This window comes from Narcine bancroftii, chromosome 1 (assembly GCF_036971445.1).
Source record: "Narcine bancroftii isolate sNarBan1 chromosome 1, sNarBan1.hap1, whole genome shotgun sequence".
Lineage (NCBI taxonomy): Eukaryota > Metazoa > Chordata > Chondrichthyes > Torpediniformes > Narcinidae > Narcine > Narcine bancroftii.
The window spans coordinates 443,908,351-443,931,884 of record NC_091469.1 but is presented as its reverse complement, the minus strand read 5'-3'; the positions used below and the strand labels follow the sequence as shown (position 1 = coordinate 443,931,884).

Here is a 23,534-nt window from a genome sequence, read left to right as displayed (position 1 = left end):
AGAGGAGGAAAGATTAAAACAAGAGGACATGAGTTAAGAATTAAGGGGCAGAGGTTTAGAGGTAACATGAGGGGGAACTTCTTTACTCAGAGAGTGGTAGCCGTGTGGAATGAGCTTCCGGGAGAAATAGTGGCGGCGGAGTCAATTGTATTATTTAAGAAAAGGTTGGACAGGTCTATGGATGAGAAGAAGATGGAGGGTTATGGGCATTGTGCAGGGAGGTGGGACTAGAAAGGGGTGTTTGGTTCGGTGCGGACTAGAAGGGCCTAATGGCCTGTTTCCGTGCTGTAATTGTTATGTTATGTTAAGAAACAACCCAGCTTTAGGACATGTTTTTGTCGCCTTGGAAATATTAGAATAAAAAGTTATTAATTTGGTTATTAATCATTCACTGCTTTCCATGTTAATGGAATTTATTGAGGGGCATCAAAGAGGTGAAGATAGTAAAGCTGCTGCCTCACAACTCCAGCAAGTTGGGTTCAATCCTGACCTCAGGTGCTGTCTCTGTGTACTACTTGAGACTACGTTTGTGTCTTCTGGATGGTCTGGTTTCTGCACACTTCACAAAAACATGCAGGGTGGCCTTGTAAATTGTACCAAGTACATACGCAAGAGATATCATTTTTTGGGGGGTGGGGTGGGCTGATGGGAATGTGCAGTGAATAAAATGGGATTAATATTTTATTAGTGTAAATGAGTGTTTGAGGGTCAGAGTGTTTCTGTACTACATGATTGAGAATGTAAGGAAATGAGTAGAAAGCAGGCATATATGAATTTTCTAACTTGACATTGCTCAGTTGTTTGTAATCAGGTTTAGTAGAAAACAGCCTACTGAAATCAAAACAGTGGCAATGCACAGAAATCAGTTAATAAGCATCATTGGAAACTGAGGTGGTCAATCTCATTAATTTTCTAGCCACTATACATCAAGACATTGTTTTTAGAGGAGAAAAAAGCCAAACAAAAAAATAGCTGAATGGAGAAATTAACAAGATTATCTGTTAAGAAAAGGTGTGGACAAATTAATCACTCAAGGGTTAAAATAATTATTATTCCCTATCAATCACCAACCTGAAGATTTATTCATGAAGCTCTTGTACCATTTGACAATAGCCTTAAGTAAAATAGTGCAAAATTTTAAAAAACATGCTGTGTAATCCCATTTGAAAACTATGAAAATATACAACTATAAATTTCTATTTTTTGTCATGGTTGGCAACAATTTATTCCACATCCCTAGGTGATCAGGAGGCCCTTTTTGAACATGTAACCAATATTTTTTTTTCTAAGTTCATGAATAAATCAGTGTATATATTAAATTACATGACATGCCAAGAAAGAAGACCATGAATATAAAAAGGATTTTTTTTTTTGCAGCTGAAATTAGTACAGGAAAAAAAAATGTTCAGATCTGGAGTGCAAACAAATCTTTTAATAGTCCCAGACTCATTTATGGTTAGGATTTGGTTAGTATAGGGAGGTTCGATAGCTGTTGGACACAAGTTATTCTTGAACCTGGAGGAGCAAAGAATATCAATCAGTATGGAATGGAAATTGCATATCTAAGAATGCTCTGAAGGTGATACTTCAATTATACCCATGTTCAACAGGTGGACATTGTATAACTATCCAGTCACGAGTAAATACCAATGCGCCACCACAAAGATGGACAGGCAGAATGGACAGCCCAAAGGCAAATTAAATTGAACGCAGAGTATTGTGAAATTATATAAAAATGAGGAGAGATGATACAAAATAAATGGCAGGAAGAATACAGGATATTACAGATTAACTAGCATAGATCTCAAGGTTGCGGAGGCACAAATTTAGTTGGATATACAATTATCAGTGCAAAACCTTGAAAATGGCAGGGCACAAAGAGACAGTGGCTAAAAATGTATTTTATTTGACTTCTAGGAATCCAGAAAGCATGGATATGATGTTGAAGCTCTACAAAGTCTGGACAAAACTATAGTGCCAATTCTGATAACTTAACTGAAGAATGAAATATCTTAGACTGTACAAAAAGCACTTACTGGAATAGTTCGAGGATTGAGAAAATTCAGCCACAAGGAGAACTGGGGTTGGATCAAAGGTGGTTGAAAGGAGATTTAGGCAGGTATATAATATGATGACAACTGGTTTAGATTGGATGGATTGTGAAGCTTCTGTTAAAAAGGACTAGGGCACAAATGTAAAATGGAGAAAAACTAATGATCTGACCTCAGTTTATTTGGAAATCTTCATAGTTTGGCTTCTGGCTCACTTTTCAGTCCAGATTGAGCTGGAGCGCCAGAACACAAGAGGGCTGTGCGCCTGGCATTGGAATAACAAAATGTGGATCAATTCATGGCCAATTGAAAGGGTCTGGAGTACTAGAACATTTCTGTTTGTTTTGAGGAGCTGAAACTCACCAAGGTTTTATTTTCTGTTTGTTTTAAACTCTCCAAGTCTCAGTGTTTTGCTCCTTTTGAACGTGCATGTAAAAAATGTTGGGGTATTAACACTATAGTTTTGTCCAGACTTTGATCTAGTAGAATCGGGTGTTTTAAGGAAAACCTCTGTCTGATTAACATTCTGCAGATATTCAATCAGCAAATGATTAATACTAGACACTTTACCTGACTGGGCCAGTCCATGCCACCAGCAGCAACAAACCAGTACAGTACATAGGGTATATTTCAAATCCATCTGAAATTTAAAAAAAAGTTTAAAAACATCAGGATGCATTCAAAATCTTGCTTTTGTTCAAACTTTGGCTTTGGATTGTTGAGTGAAAAATATATCAATGATGACATTTCTTCAGTTTTTTAGTGTTAATTCAATAAATCAATTGAACAAAGCCAGGCAATTCAGGTGCATCGGCCTTTCAGTAAATTCGAACTTTTGCATACCTACATTTCAGATTCTTGTTTTTACAAATTAAATTACCTTTGCGATATTCCCAAGCCAAGTTTCTCTGGCTTCCTCCTACCCTCCAAAAACTTGTAGAGTTGCTAGGTGGATTGGGTAACACCCATTTCAAGGGCCAGAAGGGCCTTCTTTTAAATTTTGCTTTATCAAAGTGACCCAGTTCAATGTGAGATTATTTCCTCATGCATGGACTTCAGTACACACACTCCAACTAGTGACAAAACAACGTCAGGCAGACACTCCAACCAGCGACAAAACAGCGTCAGGTAGGCACTCAACCTACAACTGGTGACAAAACAGTTTCAGGTAGACACTCCAACTACAACTGGTGACAAAACAGTTTCAGGTAGACAGTCAACCTACAACTGGTGATAAAACAGTTTCAGGTAAACACTCAAACTACAACTGATGACAAAACAGTTTCAGGTAAACACTCAAACTCTTTCCTCTCATACAATCCACTAAGAGCTTTGGCAGTAGATCTGAATGTATTTCCATGTTCAGATAACTGGCTAACTGCGGTTAACACACCATTTACTTACATTGTCAATGTTGCTTCAGAGCAAGAACAAAACACCCAAAGCTTTAAGATTTTCATGCCAAATGTATCCAAAATCGTTAACCAAGAGGAATGGGTTGACTTCATTTCCACAAGTTTTCTTGTTAACATTTGACAAATTTAAAAAAAAATTGCAATTATAGCACTTTATAAAGCAGTAATCCCAACTCTGGGGAGCTTGAATTTCTTGGTGATTTTTGTGTGTTGAGATACTACAGCTTCATAATGTTAAGGCAATTTTGTTAGAAAATTTACAAATGTAAACATTCTTAGCCTGCTAACTGCTCCAGATACCAGCCTAACAAAATCTCCAAGCTATTTCCTGCTCTGCAAATGTTAACAAGCTTAATTTTCATTGAGAGGGGTTGGGAACCATTTTAGTAATGGGCATTTAAGGGATAGATGCTGAATAATTCTGAAATTGTCATTTTAATGAATTCATCAAGACAGTTCCTGTTTGTCTAACAGGACAGAGGAAGCAGGTTATTAGAACTGGGTTTTAAGTAATTTATGGAACCAAAGGATGGGGCGTTGGTTTTAACTATAAAAGACCTCGATGAATCACAATTTCAGAACACATCAACAGTGCAAGTCATAAATTTAACCTCTTATGTAAATTTATCTTGTATCAGGAATTAAATCAAGCTAAAACATTAAACTGAAGAGATACATTTTCCAAGACCATTGGCTGTGTTTCTACTGAGCGATGAAAATTCAGAGCAATGCGAGGTGATGCGAGGTAACACCTCGAATTTTTCCTCAGTAGAAACACATTGGGTAGTGGCCGATGCGCGGTGATGCGAGGTGCTCCGTTGTCCACCTTTTGAGGTGGTCGATGCGCGGTGATGCGAGGAACGATTTTTCAGTAGAAACACAGCGAGTAACGAATTCGTGGTGTACTGGAAGTCTCAATTTTTCGCCTGCGCTTTTCAATTGATCATCGCATGCACGCACCGGCACAGCGCATTATCTTATTGCGAATATATACTGCACAAGCTACCTACTAGCTAGCTATACTGCGTTCATATCGCCTCTGCTGTTCCTTTGTGTATCGTTAAATTGGAATAATTTCCCTGGACAAACATCAAGCTTGACTGTCATTATAATAACTTTTTCGTTTCTTCGTTGGAATATGTCAGACAGTGTCAACTGGAGATTTGATCTTCAGCGATTCTTGATCACAAAATGGCAGGAAATGATGGTGAAGGGCATTTTGGATGGGAAAACAAAACGACCTGATATGTGACCTTAAAATACACGACTTCCTGGTCACCTCGCATCGCCCCGCATCACTGCGTATTTATCGCTCAGTCGAAACAGTTCGGGTAGTCGTAAAATACGCGGTGATGCGGGGGACAAAAATTCGCGGTGATGTGAAGTGATGCGGGGTGATACGAGGTGTCCCAGTAGAAACACGCACATTGGTAAGCAAGACAATGTAAAGCAAAACAAAGTTGTTTCAGCTTGAATTTCCAATCAGAACTCATTTACTACCCTTTTAACTTGCCCAGTGGAGATGATGAAAATTAACTGCTCCAATACTGATGTTGATGGTGCCTGATTGAAAATTCTAGGTTATTGAACTACCAATGTTAAAGGAAAAGCACCAAGCTAAGTTGCCCAACGGGATTTCCTACTGCCACTTAGCCACAGTTAGTCAACTTGTCCATACCTTCCAATTTGACATTCAGATTTATCATCTGAGCAAATCCATTTCCACACCCCTCCAATGTTCTCTTATTCATAAGTCTGTCTAAATGCCTTTGGAATATTATCACTGTGTCCACTCTGCAGTTTCTTCATTCCAGATACAATCCACCAACAGTGTGCAGTTCTGAAGGACATCAATAAATTGGAAGGGGTAGCAGGACAAAAGCCATGAATGGCAAGGTGCTACAGAGTACTGAAGAACAGAAGACCTTAGCATGAAAGTCCAAAGATCCTTGAAGGTGGCAGCACATATGGGACACCAACCGGCATGATTAGTCAGGGCACAGAATACAGGAGTAGGGAGGTTATCCTCCATCTTTAGAAAACATTGGTGTGATCTCAGCTTGAGAACTGTATACAATTTTGGTCATTACATAAAAGGAAAGATGTGATAGCACACGAGAGAGTATAGCAGAGATTTTCCTGGATGTTGCCCAGGATGCAACATTTAAATTACCTAGAGTCGAGGGAGGCTTGGTCTGTTCCCCTTGGAGCAGACATTAAAATGGGATATTATTGAGAACATTGAGAGATGGGGTACAATGCAAGAAACTTTGTCTCTAATCAGAGACAAGGGGGAAGAGGGTTATGCACCCCAGGAGGACCTTTTGCACGCAAAGTGGCAAGTACCTGGAATTCATTACCAGCATGAGTGGCTGGAGGTGATTACTATCATGGAGGGTCCATCGACACACATCAAAAATATGAAGCAAGTTTTAAGTTGAAAGTGACAGAAATGGCTAAGAAAACCAACTGCTGGTGCAAGAACATTTGATGTGCATGAGAAGTTGGTAAGAGATTGGAGGAAGAAAGAAGAGACTTTAAGAAAAATTCCAAAGAGGCAATGTTCTTTGAAAAAAGGAATAACTCATTGGCTAGTGTTGGAAAATCACATTGCAGAATGGGTATGTAATTGTTTCATGAACAAGAAAAATCTGGTATTATGCCAAAAAATAAAAATTGCACAGCAGTTATCCCGGTTGATTTGACATGTCTATTGCAACCTCTTGATGTCTACTTGAACAAGCCATTCAAAAACTACATGCGCGAGGAATAGAATTCATGGATGTTGAGTGCAGAAAAGTAGTTTACAAAAGGCAGGGCAGTGCATGCTCAAGGCATGGGTCAAAGTTAAAGTAGAAACGGTGATAAAATCATTTAAAAAGTGCGGTATCTTTTTCATGGCACGGAAGATGATTTATTGTGGGACACTGACGACGAAGCTGAAGCCCCCTCATTAGATACAGACTGGGACCCATATGATAAATGTTTAAACAGTGAGAGTATGGATGTGCTTGCCGCCATCTTTGCTTCAGATGATGGCAAGAGTGATTTTGAAGTGATTTTGTTGTTTTCAGAAAATAACAGCAATTTTGAAGGGTGCTAATTGGGTTGTTGTTTTCAATAAAAATCTTAATGAAAATCTGGCGCAGTCAGGTTTAAAAAAGTTTTTCAAGGGTCAACTTAAATGCCAAATTGGTTTTTGAAGGATTAACTGCATCTACATCGACTGGATTTTGAGCTGAATTTAAGGTCTCAAAAGTATTGATCCCCTTTTATCGAGAGTTTTTTTTTGTGTTCCACGACTCAACTTGTATACTGAAATATACGGTAATAGTATGTATTAAAACATTCAAGTTTTTGCCAAAATACCTGTATGCATTTTGAACAGTTCCAATTATGAACTTTTTTTCCCCCCAGGATGAAAGCAAAGCCCAAGTTTATTTCTCATTCCCAGTTGTTCGAAAGCAGAGTGCCTCCTTTGTCAGAGGATGACTGAAGGTCAATCAACTAATTCCTTCATTGACTATCCTGGGTCTGGCCTTAAGGAGCATTTTGTTAACTGGTTGGATTCTCCTGATCACCCAAAATGTTGATCACATTTGCGGATTTCTAGATTTCCTCCTGTCTATTCATGAATTCCTCCAGTTTACTTTTTTAATTAAATAATCTTGTATGGGATATGATATACATAAACAAGTGGCAATTTACAGCAAAAAATGTGAGAACATTCTGACCTCACTCAGAATGACAAATTTTTTTAAAATAAATCAAGGTACAGAATTAGTTAATGGAAATATTTTTCTAAATCTTACCTCTGCGATCAAACACTTCATTACAACTTTTAGAAAACCTCCAGATACAAGCCGCTTTCAGATGCTTTTACGCAGATAATGCGCCAGCTGACGCGACTGGGGGGAGTGCAGCCAGGACATTCAGGTGGCCATGGAAAAGACGCCTTTCTGTCACTTGAATGTGCCGGCTGAAGGAGAGCCGTGTCCGAGTGAACATATTTAGGAAACTTGCTTCTGTACCTTCACTGATCTCCACCCTTGACACGCACCCAATCGGGAGACCGCTTTAAGAAAGCATACACGAATACAGTTGCAGAAAGCAAAGGATGGCGAGAGACATTTAAAAAAAAACTTTGTTTGAAGTGCTGGCTGGTGCCGCGGGTGGGAAAATGGCGACAGTTGCTAATGAATTGCAAGCCTCTGTCTTGCGTATATCAGGGTACTTCTGTTAGTGTGGTAATGGATGGATGGACATCACTAATGTAAGTGATGACTCCACATTAGTGGTAATGGATGGATGGACATCACTAATGTAAGGAAATCAGATTACATTGTAGAGTTAATAATTTCTTGACTGTTTTCCTAATTGCGTTGTAATGTCTCGTGCACCATTCGTAAACCGCAGGTTTCTGTAGTCACTGCTGCGTTCACGTTCAGGTGCAACGGGGGATGCTCCGAGCTGGAGAATACACCTACCCAAGGAGGGTTAGTTAAATGGTCCTCGGGGCAGGGTTCTCCATTTTCAGGAGGCCACCCGACAGCTGCATTGGGGTGGTTTTACAGTTGGGTATTCTGGCCACCTGAAAGCAGCTACAGATTCTAAAAAGCATCTCTCCCATCATCAAATTCTGGCCATTTAATTACCTCTGGTGTGAGCCATTTCCTTCTTAAGCCGCTTTTAGGTGTTCTGATATAGATTAGGCACCTGCAGGCACGGCTAGCGGATTTCAGCTGGCACGTTTAGGTGGCCACGGAATGGACGGCTTTCTGGCACTAAACGTGCCAGCTGACTGCTAGTCGCCTAACAGCAAAAGCCGGCGACTCAGGACAGTGGCAAGTCCTGCCCACTCTGACCTCCTGTCATAGGAGCGCGTCAAGGTATGCCTGACAAAACTCAGGCATGACAACTCCCGCTGCAGGTTTCTCCCTACCCCCATTGGACTTCCGCTGCCGGTCTCCCTTCCCCTCGTCCGCCCAACCCCCGCTGCCTGCCTCACCCCACCTCACCTGCCCGACTCCCGCTGGACGTCTCCCACCCCCTTCGCCCACCCGACTCCCGCTGCTGCTGCGCATCTCCCCACCCCCCCCCACCCTTGCCTGCCCGACTCGCCAGGTACCAGATACTGCCGGGTCCAGCGAAGTTAACATCCTTACACAAGCCCCGGCTAATGAGGACTCCTCCCCGTCCTCCGTAATGCACAAGAACCATGTTTATAGAGTGTCCGTCTCAGAACGTTATTGAACCCAGCAAAATGAGGAAGTTGAGAAGGCAGTGCCACACAACGCTTCCAATTATAAAATTTCTAAATAGTTTAACAGCCGGCTTCCCAATTCTCAAAACATGCCTATAAGAAAGGTAAGCAAAGTCACCACCTCTTATAAGCAGTCAGATTCGTGTCCATTTTTATAATTCTTAGCATACACAGTTTTCCCAAAATACTCTGAGGTTACGTGAACATGTCAGTCACTTGGCCGATAGTGAAGCCCAAAGATACTGCAAAGATTTGCGTGGCTGCATTTAGGTTGAAACATGACATATGGTTAACCAAACTCGTGTTGCCAGGAGGAGTTCATTGTGACATTTTCTTTGAAAATGCATAGTGATTTTGAATGACATGATAAAGTTTGTTGAAGCGTTTATTTTTTGAGCGAGTGCTACACAAATAGAAAAGCATGCGGGCATTAGGACCACATGGAACAATGTGCCAGAGTGGGAGGAGTATTTCACGTATGATTGTGTGCAAATGGGGCAGTCTGGTCCTTGCATGGTCTGGGTGTGTGGTCTCCGGTCCTGATCATCTGTCCAAAGGCTGCTAACTTGGATGTGAATGACCACCTCGGTTTACTTTAGCTCTGTCTGCAGTTAGTGAACTCTGCTCAGTGTTTTACTGGCATGGCATGTTCCAGCTGGTGCAGATCAGGACTTAGCAAGGGTTCCTCGGGATGGTTTGCAAATGGACTCCCGGAACAAAGCAGAAAGGACAACCATTCCCATCCAAAATACAATCGCAGCTACAACCAGTTGACGGGCTGCAAGCAAATATGACAACAACGTAATCAGGCAATTCGGTGCAACCTCTCATGCGAGACATGAGCACCACATGCTTTCAGCAACTTTAGCACAATTAAGAGAGAGGTGAACTCATTTAATCAAACTAAAGGAAGTTGGCTGGGGAACGCGGTCTGCATTTTAGAACTCCAGACTCCTGTTCTGGGCACCAGCACACTTTTCCAGTACCTGACTCTCTCAAGAGTCGATGACTGATGACATCACTGCGACATTATCAGCCCACCCCCTGCAGCCTGGCCGCTTTCAGCTGCAACAGACGATAATCGAAGCAGGATATTATACCTCCTGGAGGAGGGTTCGGTAAGTAGACTTCCTGGCCGGCTTTCCCGGTTTCAGATGGCCACCCGACAGCCGCACAGGAGTATAATGTGCAGCTTCACAGTTGGGTATTGTGGCCATCTGAAAGTGGCTTTAGGTGACAATTTGTCAAAGGATGTTAACATCCACCTGGTTGCAGCAATAAATATAGTTATTGTCAATTTAACAGTACAGGGACAGGCCGTTCAGCTCATGTGTCTACACTGAACATGATGCCCAAGTTCAGTGGTTTTCAAACATTTTCTTTCCACTCACATTAAGTAATCCCTATGCCATATAGGTGCTCTGTTATTGGTAAGGGATTACTTAAGGTGGTGTGTGGGGAGAGAAAAGTTTGAAACCACCATTTTAATCGTACCTAATTGACTCATTATGTGCATGGTTCCATAACTCAAAAGGAACTAGGCCAATGACAATTTTTCTTAAGCAAAATATTTCAGTAACAATTGGGTCTAGAGCAGTGGTTCTCAACCTTTTTAACTTAAAACCCCAAACGTTTTTTGAAGGTTGGGAGAAAACCAGAATGTCTGAAGGAAACCTACACAGACAAGGAGAGAATAAACAAATTCCTTAAGACAATGCTGGATTTAAACTCGGGTCACTGGCACTGTAATAGCATTGCGCTAACCGCTACGCTAACCATACTCCCCTAATCTTTTTTTCATCACTATAAAGGTGATACCATTGGACCGCAAGATGAAGGAGCAGAAGCAAGCCTTTCGGCCTATTGAGTCCACTCTGCCATTTCTTCATGAGCTGATCCATTCTCCCACTCAGCCCCCCCTCCCCTGCCTTCTCCACGTAACTGATACCTGACTATTCAAATATTAATCAATCTCTACCTTAAATACACCCACCAACCTGGTCTCCACAGGTACCCGTGGTAGCAAATTCCAGAGGTTCACTATTCTCTAGCTAAAGTAATTCCTCCGTATCTGTTTTAAATGGGTACCTTTCAATCCTGAAGTTGTGTCTTCTTGTTCTTGACTCCCCTACCATGGGAAACAACTTTACCACATCTACTCTGTTCAGGCTTTTCAACATTTGAAATGCTTCTAGGAGGTCTCCACTTATTCTTCTGAGGAGTCCAAGAGCTGTCAAATGCTCCTCACATGCTGATCCCTGCATTCCACGATTCATTCTTGTGAATTGTCTCCGAAAAGTCTCCAATGCCATCATATATTTTCTTAAATAAGGAGCCCAAAACAAAACCCTGTATTCAAAGTGAGGCCTTATTAGTGCCTTATAAAGCCTTAACAACACATCCCTACGAGATAAAGCATCTGTCACTTCAATATCCTTCCCATCAAAATAAACCTGTTTTTGTTTCTCCATTTGGATAGCAGCCAATTTAGGTGCTGCTGCCAGTAATTCACTACCTCCTCCATCAACAAATATGGATAAGTGCAAGGGAATGCTTTTTGGAAGGTCAACCCTGAAGGCTGGGTACAGGGTTAATGGTCGGATACTTAACAGTGTGGAAGTACAGAGGGACCAAATCCATACATTTCTCAAGGCTGCTGTGCACGTTGATACAATAGTTAAGAAAGCCTATGGGATGCTGGGCCTCATTAATGGGGGATTGAGTTCAAGAGTTGAGAGGTCATGTTGCAACTCTACAAATCTCTGGTGAAGGCACACTTAGAATACTATCTTCAGTTCTGGTCACCTCATTAAAGGAAGGATGTAGAAACCGTAGAGGGTGCAGAGGAGATTTGAGACGATGTTGTTTGGATTGGAAAATGAGTCTTATGAGGGAAGGTTAGCACAGCTAGAACTTTTCTCTTTGGAGCGAAGGATGTGAAGTGACTTAATAAGAGGTCTACAAGATTCTGAGAGGCATAGATAAGGTAGACAGCCAGCATTTTTTTCCCCCAGAGCAGTTGCAGCAAAACACCCGAGGACATCTGTACAAAGTGAAGGGAGGAAAGTTCAGGGAGATTTTTTTTAAAAACCAGAGTTGTGGGTGCTTGGAATGCCTTGCCAGAGGTGATGGAGGAGGAGGCTGCAACATTATGGGCATCTACGAGACTCTTAGGCACATAGATGAAAGAAAAACAGGTTATGAGTGAGGAAGGATTTTTAAAAAAAAGTTTGATGTTGATAGATTGGCACATTGAAGGCCGAAGGGTTTGTACTGTGCTGTAATACCGTGTTCTATGCAAAGGCTTAACGAAGCAAAAACCACGTGTGAAAGACAAACCATTGTTGATACATGTTGTATTAATGGTTCTAAGTTGAAATGACCCTGTACAATATCATTTATAGGGGAAGCAAAAATTCAAGGAAACCACCTTTGGCACAAAACACTCAGCTCAAGATAGCGAATAAATAGTGGATGGACTGTAATTTTTTGGGCAAATGAAATAGTTCATCAGTAGCCAAAAATAAATTTAGATAAAGCAACTTCACATTACTTTTTTTTTAAAAAAAAAGAAAATGAATTAAAATTTCTATACTGCATCATTGCAAAGACTGGCACGCTCTGCAATTAGTTTTTCACACTTTACCAAATAAAAGCCAGAAAAAGAAAGTATATTTTTTATGTTTAATAAAAATTTGGAGAAGGGATTTTAAGAAAAATTCAGTGCCTTGATTGATGCTTCCTTCCCATATGAGGCTTTAACACATGATCTAATCCAACATCAAAATCATGGATGAGTAACAATTTCCTTCAATTTTAAGTTTAAACTTATCACAACTGCCACCCTTTTATTCAGGCTAAATTAAATCTAAAAGCTTGACACCCTCTGAACTCAATATCCTGCTAGTCATATTTTCATTTCCAGCTTCACGTTAAAAAAAATTGAGATGTTAATCAAATTTATACTTTGGTATTTGCAGCTTTCCACTAAATCCTAGCTTGCCCAGAACTGAATACACCATCATTCCACCTGTTTGGGTACATTCAACAGCCTCATTTGATGTTTGTGTCTGTCACCCGACTGCTTCCACACTGACTTTTTTTATTCCACTGGTATTGCAGTCTGTTGACATTAAAGGTAGACATAGAAATGCTAAGAGTTTAGCACAACAGAACAAGCAAGCAATAGAGACCGTGGACAAAGCAGAGTTTTAAGTGGCAGGAGGTGAGCAGTAGAAAGCTCTGTAAATTAAAACAAAAATGCAGTCATCTTTAAGCAAGACAGGGGCTTAGTATCAAGCCTATACAATAGGGGAGCGGGCCTTTTTTCCCCAACTCATCTATGCTGACACAAGCACCCAATCAATCTCACCCCATTGGCCTGCACTTGGGCTATATCCTTCCAAATCTTTCACATACCTGCCGAAATGTCACTTACACATTACAATTGTACCCATCTCTACAACTTCTGGCATCTCATTCCACATACCCATTACATTCTGTGTGGGTGGGGGGAGAAACTGTTCCTAGAGTCCCTTTTGGATTTTTAGCCTCTCACTTTAAACCTTTGCTTTCTAGTTTTGAACTTCCCATTTGTGGGGAAAAAAAGATTTACCATTAAAACTTATCTATGCTCCTCGTGATTTTATACATCACAACAAGATCATCCCTCAGCCTCCAATTTTCCAGGAAAAACAAATCTCAGCCCATCCATAACTTCTTTATAATTAATGCCTTTCAGTACCATTAACATACTTGTGAATTTTTCCTGCTCCCTTTCCAAATAACATCCTTCTTAGAGCTGGTCATCCTGAACTCTACAAAGTACTTCAAATATGGCCTCACTGATGTCTTGTGCAGCTGTAACTCAATGTTCCACCTTTAGTACTCAGTGCCCTGACTGATGAAGACTAGTGTGCTAAATGCTTTTTTCAGCACCTTGTCCACCTCTGCCCCACCCACCTCTGCTAATTTTATTTTCAACTCAAAATACAGTCTTAACTTTTAACACTAAATCTGTGTGTCTGCCTAATACACCCAAACCATTAAAGTCCAGGCCAAAATCTAGAAAGTTATTTCAAAGTGTTGAAGCGGAGGCCTTTAAAATTTAATGACCAGAATTAATGTTGAACTGATGGGAAGATTGGAGTTATGGCTGCTACAGTCACAAATTCTTGTGTTGCCTTTGAAGAAATGTCCATCCACACGAGCTGTAGTTATAACACTCCTGGTCCTTTTGTAGGCAAGACACGAACTGGGCGGCCTCCACGAAGCTTCCAAGACCCTAGCACTGGACTCTCCAAGTAACTTCACTGCTAGTCACACTTAAAATGATGCAGTTTCTCCAAGTGACCTCCACTGTTAGTCACAATCAAAATGAAGCACTGTGTTTCCAAAAAGACCTTTCTGGCACAGGTCAATGGCCCAGTCATTCACAGAGAATGGTTTGCTCCGAATTCCACAAAACTGGATGGCCATATGAACTGCTTAAACAAAAAAGTAGTCAGAATGGTTCTCCTTCCAAAATCACAATGTCTTTGCAAATGTATCGCATTCTGGAACAGACTGTGACAAGCCTTCCCTCAGTTCTTCCAATGTATCGAATTATCGCTGGGCTGTGACTTGTGTGGGGCTTGTGCGAAATGTTAAATGTGACCATTCAGTCCTTCCTGTCTATACTATCTCTTAGTGATAATCCTACATTACTAAAAAGGGAGCTCGTCATAATACTGCCATTTATTGTGCATGGCCAACCCTATCTTACTTCCCAAAACAAAACACCTCACACTTGTCCGAGTTTAAGTTTATTTGCCATTCCTTGCCCTACTTTCCACATGTTGAAATCACCAACTATTACAACTCCTATGATTTGTTGATATATTTGTGATCTCACTACACATTTCTTCCTCTAATTCCCACTAACAGTTTGGGGAGAGCAGGGGTGGTTGGCTATCGTACAATCCCAAAGTATGAATGCATACAGAAATTAATCAGTTAATATCTTAAAAGATTTACTTGAGGGATTATTTACAAAAGCAGAGTGGCAACAAAGTGAGGATTTCAAATGAGGAGAAATCAGATGTTTGTGGGAAATAGATGCAGATGGAAAATGGCATACTAAGGGAAATTACTGGGGAATAGAGGGGAAGGAATCAAAGGAAATTAATGGAATAAAAATAATAGACAAGCAGTTTGTGTAGAATTAATAGGTAGCAAAGGCAAATTATCACAGGAACTGCAACAATAGACTCCTAATAGAGTGAAGGACTTTGACTGGAATCGTATCCCTGAAATCTACAATACTAGGAACCTGTGAGGTCAAAATGAAATAAGAAAATCTTCCGACAGTTCTAGACCGCCCCACTTCTCACCGGACAAAAATTCCCTCAACTCTCTGTAATCTTACAAATTAAAATCAAAGTTTACAGATCTGTCCTCTCAAAGACAAATCCTTAAAGTCTCAATTATATACATTTTGCTTACATTTCCTTGTAGCAGCCTTCTAAAGAAAACAAATCCAGTCTGACTAACAGCCCCTCAATCACATTTTCCAGCCCAGTATATCCTCTCTGTTCCCTTGAGCACTATCACATCTTCTATAAAATGTGGTGACCTGAGCCATACACAATACTATGCCTCTGTATAAATGGCTATTCAAACATGATCTATTGGTTCTCAAATCCAAAACCTTTGCCAAAAAGGCAAATCACCTTTCAACCTAATTCCACAGCCCACCATCTTTGGGCTCCTTTTGTGTAGTCTCCAGAACATTGGTCTCATCAAAGCCCTGCAAAATGTTAATACAACTTCTCTACTACTTTGCTACCTGCATAGAACATAAACATTCTCACAAAGGAGTCAGGAGGCTGCACATGCCAGAATCTGAAGCTAAACACAATCTGCTGAGTGGTCTCAGCAGATTGAGCAGCATCAGTGAGAGAAAAAAAACATGCTGCTGCTTAATTCACCATTCCTCCAGCAGATTATTCTCACATTTACACAATATGCTGCTTTTCTATTCTTAGATTGCCTTGTGCTATACCCAATCTACTCCAGATTCCTCTGCAGACCATCTTCTTCATACTTAATTTCCCATCCACCTTTAAGTCGTCAGCAAACAATTACAATGCACAGTAACATGGCCTTCTGGCTCACGAGCCCGTGCCACCCAAATACACCCTGTAATTAATATTAATTAAAAAGTGATTAACATTACATAATTGAGGGCACAACTATTCATTACAGCTAATTAGCTTTCTTTCCATTATCCCTTCTCTGTTAGTTCACCAAACTCCTCCCTTTATGCGAATGCATTACCCTTAAATTCAAAAACGTTGAATTGTCCAGGTGGTTGCATGCTCAAGGAGCTCTGATAACTTTATCTTTCATCAAACCACATTGATTCTGTTGGACAGCCTAATCTTTAGCCCCTTTCACACTTGCATCCCACTAAATTGGCCATTCAGTGTCCTGGGATAGAAATGGGGGTTTGGCTTTTCATACTTGACCACGCCCAACTGGGACATTGAATGCTTGCAAGGAGCCATCCCCAGGGTTGGGACTGTTCTACCTTCTATTGGTGATGTCATGACACGCTAAACGATGGTCAACCTGCCCTAAATCCTGGTCAATGTAATATGATCTTATATTTGAACAAAATTACTCATGCATAATTATATGACCTATAAAAACCTTTATAAGGGACCATGGAAAAGTGCAAACAATAAATAGTAATAATTTTTTTTTAAAACAGGGTGGGAAAGTTGGTAGCGCTATAAGCGCACAATTTAAACAGCGTATGAAAGATGGTAGAGCTATCACGTACAATTTATAAATACCATGGGAAAAAACGATGACGACCTGCCCTCCCAGAATTCCACGTGGCAGAGAAAGGGCTGTATGCCTGGCTGCATATATGCAGCATTCATAGAAGGGTTTCTCTGCCACATGGAATTCTGGGAAGTCAGGTCTGCTATTGCTTCCACCCCCAGTGCGGTATACTAAGCGCAAAAACTTGGGTCATTTCAATTGCAATGTCTGATTGCAATGCTGGTGTCTGCAGATGTACCGGGGATTGTACTAGGGGGTCAAGGCCATCAATCCTTGGCGTGAGAATGACATCATCTGATGCTGGCCTTGATCTGATTTTGCTTTCACATTTGCCACTATAAAGGCTGATTGGCGTTTCCTGGGATCATGTGCAAGTGTGAAAGGAGCATTAGGGTTCAGCAACAATTTAAAAAAATTAACAAATTTCATAGGAAGTAAAAGTTTTCAGGCCCCCTCCTGTACTCACTTTACACCTATGACCATGTAGCTCAGTACAGGTACACGATCCTTTATCCAGAACCCTTGGGGGACAGTGTGTTCTAAATTTCGGATTTTTTCGGATTTCAGAAAGCCCGCACGAATTGTGCTGCCGTATCCACCCCCACCCCCTTCCAGTCCCTCGGCCGCCTCCCCCGACTCCCGGTCCCTACTCGCCAGATTTTGGAGCTTTCCGGATTTTAGATATCCGGATAAAGGATCATGTACCTGTACTACAATAACACCATCTACAAATTTGCCGACGATACCACGATAGTGGGTTGTATAAAGGAAGGGGATGAGACAGCATACAGGATTGAAATTGAAAACTTGGCTGAATGGTGCACCAACATCAACCTTGCAATCAGTAGGCACTTTCAGGTGGCCAAAATACCCCAATGTAAAGCCGCATATTCTACCCCTATGCAGCTGTCGGGAGGCCACTGAAAGTGGAGAACCAGGCCAGGAGGAGCACTTATCTAACCCTCCTCCTGTAGGTATAATCTCTGGCTCCGAGAATCCCCTGTTGCACCTGAAAGCAGCAGTGGAACTATGGCCACAGTCCATAGGAGCCGGCGTTCGCTTGGACACAGTTCTCCTTCAGCTGGCACGTTCAGGTGACAGAAAGGCATCCTCTGCAGCCACCTGAACATCCCAGCTGCATTTCCCCCAGCTGCATTTCCCCCAGCCACATCTGCCAGCGCATTATCTGCATCTGAGCACCTGAAAGCGGCTAATGTTACCAAAGCTAAGGGGCTGATTGTTGATTTCAGTAAAGGAAAGCCAGAGGTATACAATCCACTGATCACTGAGGGATCAGAGGTTGCGTGGATGAGCAAATTTACGTTCTTAGGAGTCGCTATCTCGGAGGATCTTTCCTGAACCCAACACACCAATGGCATCATGAAGAAAGCATGTCAGCACCACTACTTCCTCAGGAATTTGCAGAGGTTTGTTATGATACCAGAAACCCTCTAGAGATGTGGAAAGTGTACTGACCAGCTGCATCACAGTCTGGTATGGGAACACCAATATCCCTAAGCATAAAGCTCCCGAAAATTAGAAGAAAATGTCCCTAAATCAGAAGCCTAAAAATCCGTTGAAGAAATTCTCACAGTTGGAAGCTAAGATTGATAACTTGAACTTGCGTTAGATGGCACAGGAGCATAAAATTTACAAAGTTTCAAGGCTGTTTTGAAGATTTAGAAAAACAATATAACAAGCTTTCAACAGACTATCGGAGAGAATTAACATTTTGGAAAAAAGAGTTGATGCCCCTACAGAAAGGCAGCTGATTTGCAAAAATATAAGCATAAAGCTATTGACCCAAATAGCAGAAATCGGAGATAGAATTTAAATTTTTTGGACTTCCTGAAGGTATTGAAGCCTCTGACTCAATTAAATTCTTTACAGACATGTTTTTAGGGGTTCTGAGTAAACCTCCAATTTTGGATTGAGCACATTGTGCTCAGAGTTCAAAACCTCCACCCGAAGTTAAACGTCAACCTGTTATTCTCAACAAATGAAGTACAAATATGGAATAACTCATGGTACAATGTTTGCATACCACCAATTGAAAACCTACTTAAAGGACAAATTGGGAAGCAGGCTGAGGTTACCAGAAGGAAGCAGCTTTGAATATATGATTACAGACACAATGATAATTAAAAGATTTATAACAAACATGTACATCAAGCTGCAAGAGAAAGAAAATGATGAAATAAGCTGTAAACCCAAACAAAAGTGGGAACAAGATATAAACAAAGATAAAAAATGAAATATGGGAAAAGCTATGTTCCGGAACTATGAGAAATACAATAAACACAAGGTTACGCATGATACAATATAATTGGTTACACATGCCCCAAAAGTTAAATAAGTGGGACCCAACAGTCTCAGATAGATGTTTTCGCTGTAAGAAGGAAATAGGAACAACAGTACTTGCAATTTGGGCATGTGAGAAAGTGGAAAAGTTTTGGGAAGATTTAAATCAAGTATTAAATAAAATCACAAAAAGCAACATACCAAAAAATCCAGAGATCTTTCTTCTAAGTAATATAAGTAGTAAAGAATTAGGCCTCAAACTGGATGAAGTACAAAAAAGATTTATTATGATAGCCTTAGCTGTAGCAAAAAAATGTATAATGTCAACCTGGAAATCAGAAGAGAGCCTGAGAATACAGCAATGGTACATAGAAATGTACCATTTTCCAATTTCCATTGGAGAAAATAACATACAATTTAAAAAATAAAGTCACATTATTCGAACAAATTTGAAAATCGTACATGGAACACAACAGAGAGGGCCTACTGTGGACCTCCACCCCCTAAAATGACGACGAAATGAACCGACCCAGTGTGTAAAAATAGATGACACAATTTTCTTGTTTATTTTCATTGTGTGATGATATTGTTTAATGGGTTTATTGTATTGTATATGTTGAACGTTTAGTGGGTAAGGAGGGGGGTGGGAAGGAGGGAAGGAAGGGAGGGGGGGAAAGGGGAGAAAATGACACTGTGTATATTCAAGAGGGAAGTGTTTGTGTGTATTTTGGTTAATAGGTTTCATAGTGTGAAAAGTAAAAAATTAAAAAAACCTGTAATTCTCTGTCTTCACTATTTTCAGATAAAGGAAGCCATTATCAGAGAGGCTAACAGACAAGGTATGCTGAAATTTCATATCATCTCTATTGGTATTGTAGAAGATTACGCCCCCAAAATCTTGTAGAAAGAACAATATTTAAAGAAGTCATGTCTAAATTCTATCAGAAACAACCACCCTTCTCTTCGTTTCCCTGAGAATGGTCCCATAAATGGTTTACTACTCCACATCAAACTTGGAAATATCTGAATCTACTCTGCAGCAGTCTACATGAACTGTTTCCTTGTTTTGAGATGTTCTGCTGAAGATAAAAAAAAACTATAGGTAACAACCTATAAAATTAACCTATATAATCTATATAAAAAAGGAAAAAAAACCTTTTTATTTAGTCAGAAGAATATAGAAAGAGGAAAAAAGCAAATGAATGAATGAAAAAATTAAATAAGATATATTGTACTAGGTTTGTAAGATGCTGATCATTTCTTCAGCCATGTAATTTCTAGACAGCTAATCTCATTTAATGGCTCAATACGTAAAATTGTTTATTTTGTCTATAACAAGTGGGAATGAACATGGTTTGAGGATAATAGGCAAACCATTTAGGACCGAGATGAGGAGGAATTTCTTTACCCAGAGGGTGGTGAATCTGTGGAATTCATTGCCACAGAGGGCAGTAGAGGCAGGTTCATTAAATATATTTAAGAGGGAATGAGATATATTTCTTCAGTATAAGGGTATTAAAGGATACGGAGAGAAGGCGGGGAAGGGGTACTGAACTTTAAGATCAGCCATGATCTCGTTGAATGGCGGAGCAGGCTCGAAGGGTCGAATGACCTACTCCTGCTCCTATCTTCTATGTTTCTATGACCTATTAGTTTATATTTCAGATCCCAAAAGATCTATTCCAGCTATGTTATCTCAATTCAGCTCTTTCTCTGGATATAAATTAAACTTTCATTAAAAGGGAACTTTTTCTTAATTAATATTCAGGTCCTTATTTACACTCAAGTTCCATAAGATTGTCAGAGATAATTTAACATACTTAGAGGTTAAAATTACTAAACGATTTAAAGATTTATATAAACTCATTTTTTCTCCTCTATTCACTTAAGTGAGATTGTCTTTTTCTAGATGGTCTCCTTTATCATCATCTTTAATACGTTAAAATAACACCCAAGTTTTTTTTAATCTATTTCAAGTGATTCCAGCTTTCAACTCCAATTTTTTTTTTTGATGGACTCTAAAGTTTCTTCCTTTATTTGGAAAAACAAAAACTCTAGAATTAGTAAATTTCATTTACAAAAATTGAAAAAAGATGGAGGTATGGCCCTACCTAATTTTAGATTTTATTATTGGGCTGTTAATATTAATTAACTACCTTTTTGGATTTTTTTTTTATTCTGAAAAATTGGATCGTCCATTATGGACAGATTTAGATTTGAGATGTATACAACAGTATTCAGTGGCCTCGTTATTGGGTACCATTTAGTTTTTCCAAGATCAATAAGGATATGTATAACCCAATACTCAAACATATATTGAGAATCTGGTTCCAATTAAGATTTTTTTTAAATTTAAAAAAACTTTGTTTTATCTAGTACTCTCAATTTTCTTTTCAACCATCAATAGTTGATCAATCTTTCTCTATATGGAAAATCAAAGGTATTATTTCTTTTGCAAATTTATTTAAGAAAGGTCGTTTAATGTCTTTTGAACAGCTGGCAAGTAAATATGACTTACCAAATATTCATTTTTATAATTTTTATAAATTTGGTCTCTTTGGTTTGGCTTCGCGGACGAAGATTTATGGAGGGGGTAAATGTCCACGTCAGCTGCAGGCTCGTTTGTGGCTGACAAGTCCGATGCGGGACAGGCAGACACGGTTGCAGCGGTTGCAGGGGAAAATTGGTTGGTTGGGGTTGGGTGTTGGGTTTTTCCTCCTTTGCCTTTTGTCAGTGAGGTGGGCTCTGCGGTCTTCTTCAAAGGAGGTTGCTGCCCGCCGAACTGTGAGGCGCCAAGATGCACGGTTTGAGGCGATATCAGCCCACTGGTGGTGGTCAATGTGGCAGGCACCAAGAGATTTCTTTAGGCAATCCTTGTACCTTTTCTTTGGTGCACCTCTGTCACGGTGGCCAGTGGAGAGCTCGCCATATAACACGATCTTGGGAAGGCGATGGTCCTCCATTCTGGAGACATGACCCACTCAGCGCAGCTGGATCTTCAGCAGCGTGGACTCGATGCTGTCGACCTCTGCCATCTCGAGTACTTCGAGGTTAGGGATGAAAGCGCTCCAATGAATGTTGAGGATGGAGCGGAGACAACGCTGGTGGAAGCATTCTAGGAGCCGTAGGTGATGCTGGTAGAGGACCAATGATTCGGAGCCGAACAGGAGTGTGGGTATGACAACGGCTCTGTATACGCTTATCTTTTTGATGTTTTTCAGTTGGTTGTTTTTCCAGACTCTTTTGTGTAGTCTTCCAAAGGTGCTATTTGCCTTGGCGAGTCTGTTGTCTATCTCGTTGTCGATCCTTGCATCTGATGAAATGGCGCAGCCGAGATAGGTAAACTGGTTGACCGTTTTGAGTTTTGTGTGCCCGATGGAGATGTGGAGGGGGCTGGTAGTCATGGTAGGGAGCTGGCTGATGAAGGACCTCAGTTTTCTTCAGGCTGACTTCCAGGCCAAACATTTTGGCAGTTTCCGCAAAACAGGACGTCAAGCGCTGAAGAGCTGGCTCTGAATGGGCAACTAAAGCAGCATCATCTGCAAAGAGTAGTTCACGGACAAGTTTCTCTTGTGTCTTGGTGTGAGCTTGCAGGCGCCTCAGATTGAAGAGACTGCCATCTGTGCAGTACCAGATGTAAACAGCGTCTTCATTGTTGAGGTCTTTCATGGCTTGGTTCAGCATCATGCTGAAGATTGAAAAGAGGGTTGGTGCGAGAACACAGCCTTGCTTCACGCCATTGTTAATGGAGAAGGGTTCAGAGAGCTCATTGCTGTATCTGACCTGACCTTGTTGGTTTTCGTGTAGTTGGATAACCATGTTGAGGAACTTTGGGGGACATCCGATGCGCTCTCGTATTTGCCAAAGCCCTTTCCTGCTCACGGTGTCGAAGGCTTTGGTGAGGTCAACAAAGGTGATGTAGAGTCCTTTTTTACTTCAATGTGAACCACATTAGTACTAATATATAAAAATATTCAGCATTTTCAATTTTCCCCCTCCCCATAACTTAAAGAAATGAAAGAAGGAAGAAAAAATAAATAAACAATAGAACACAAAAAAAAGAAATTGTGTTGTCCAATATTTCATATTTAATTATTTTCATACTTGTATCTTAACACTTCAAGAGATAGAGTATATTAGAAACCGCCAATTTCAGACCTCCATGGTTCCCAAATTTGTTCAAATAAAGAACATATGTCTTTTAGATTGTAGGAAATTTTTTCTAATGAAATACACTTCATTTTTATATAGCATTGTTGTATTTTTAAGGTTGCTTCTGTTTTCCAAGTTATCATTATGCACTTTTTTTGAACCCTGTCTAATTTTAGACCTAATGATTCATCTTTTATTTGGTTTAAAGGGAAGTTTTTTTGGGTCTTTTAATATTTAATATTAGGTTTAAATCCTCCCAAAAATTTTTTAATCTTTGTACATGTCCAAATTGCTTTTATTGTTGTTCCAATTTCTTGTTTACAACGGAAGCATCTGTCCAATATTGTTGGATTCCATTCTTTTAACTTTTTGAGGTGTAACATATAGACTATGCAGCCAATTGTATTGTATCATATGAAACTGAATATTTATTGTACAAATCATGGTCCCTGCATATAGTTCCTTCCATGTTTCATTCTTTATTTGCATATTTAAATCTTTTTCCCAACCTTGTTTGGGTTT

At 40.2% G+C, this 23,534-nt stretch overlaps 1 protein-coding gene across 3 annotated transcripts in view; it reads right to left on the bottom strand.

The window, feature by feature from the left end:
* The window catches only part of LOC138751746 (integrin beta-1-like), a 112,692-nt gene that overhangs the window by 57,108 nt on the left and 32,050 nt on the right, over positions 1-23,534 (bottom strand). For all 3 annotated transcript variants that reach the window (XM_069914456.1, XM_069914455.1, XM_069914454.1), the window contains exon 2: positions 2,622-2,691. In XM_069914456.1, coding sequence (XP_069770557.1) covers positions 2,622-2,691 — 70 coding nt within the window. The remainder of the gene's footprint in view (positions 1-2,621; positions 2,692-23,534) is intronic.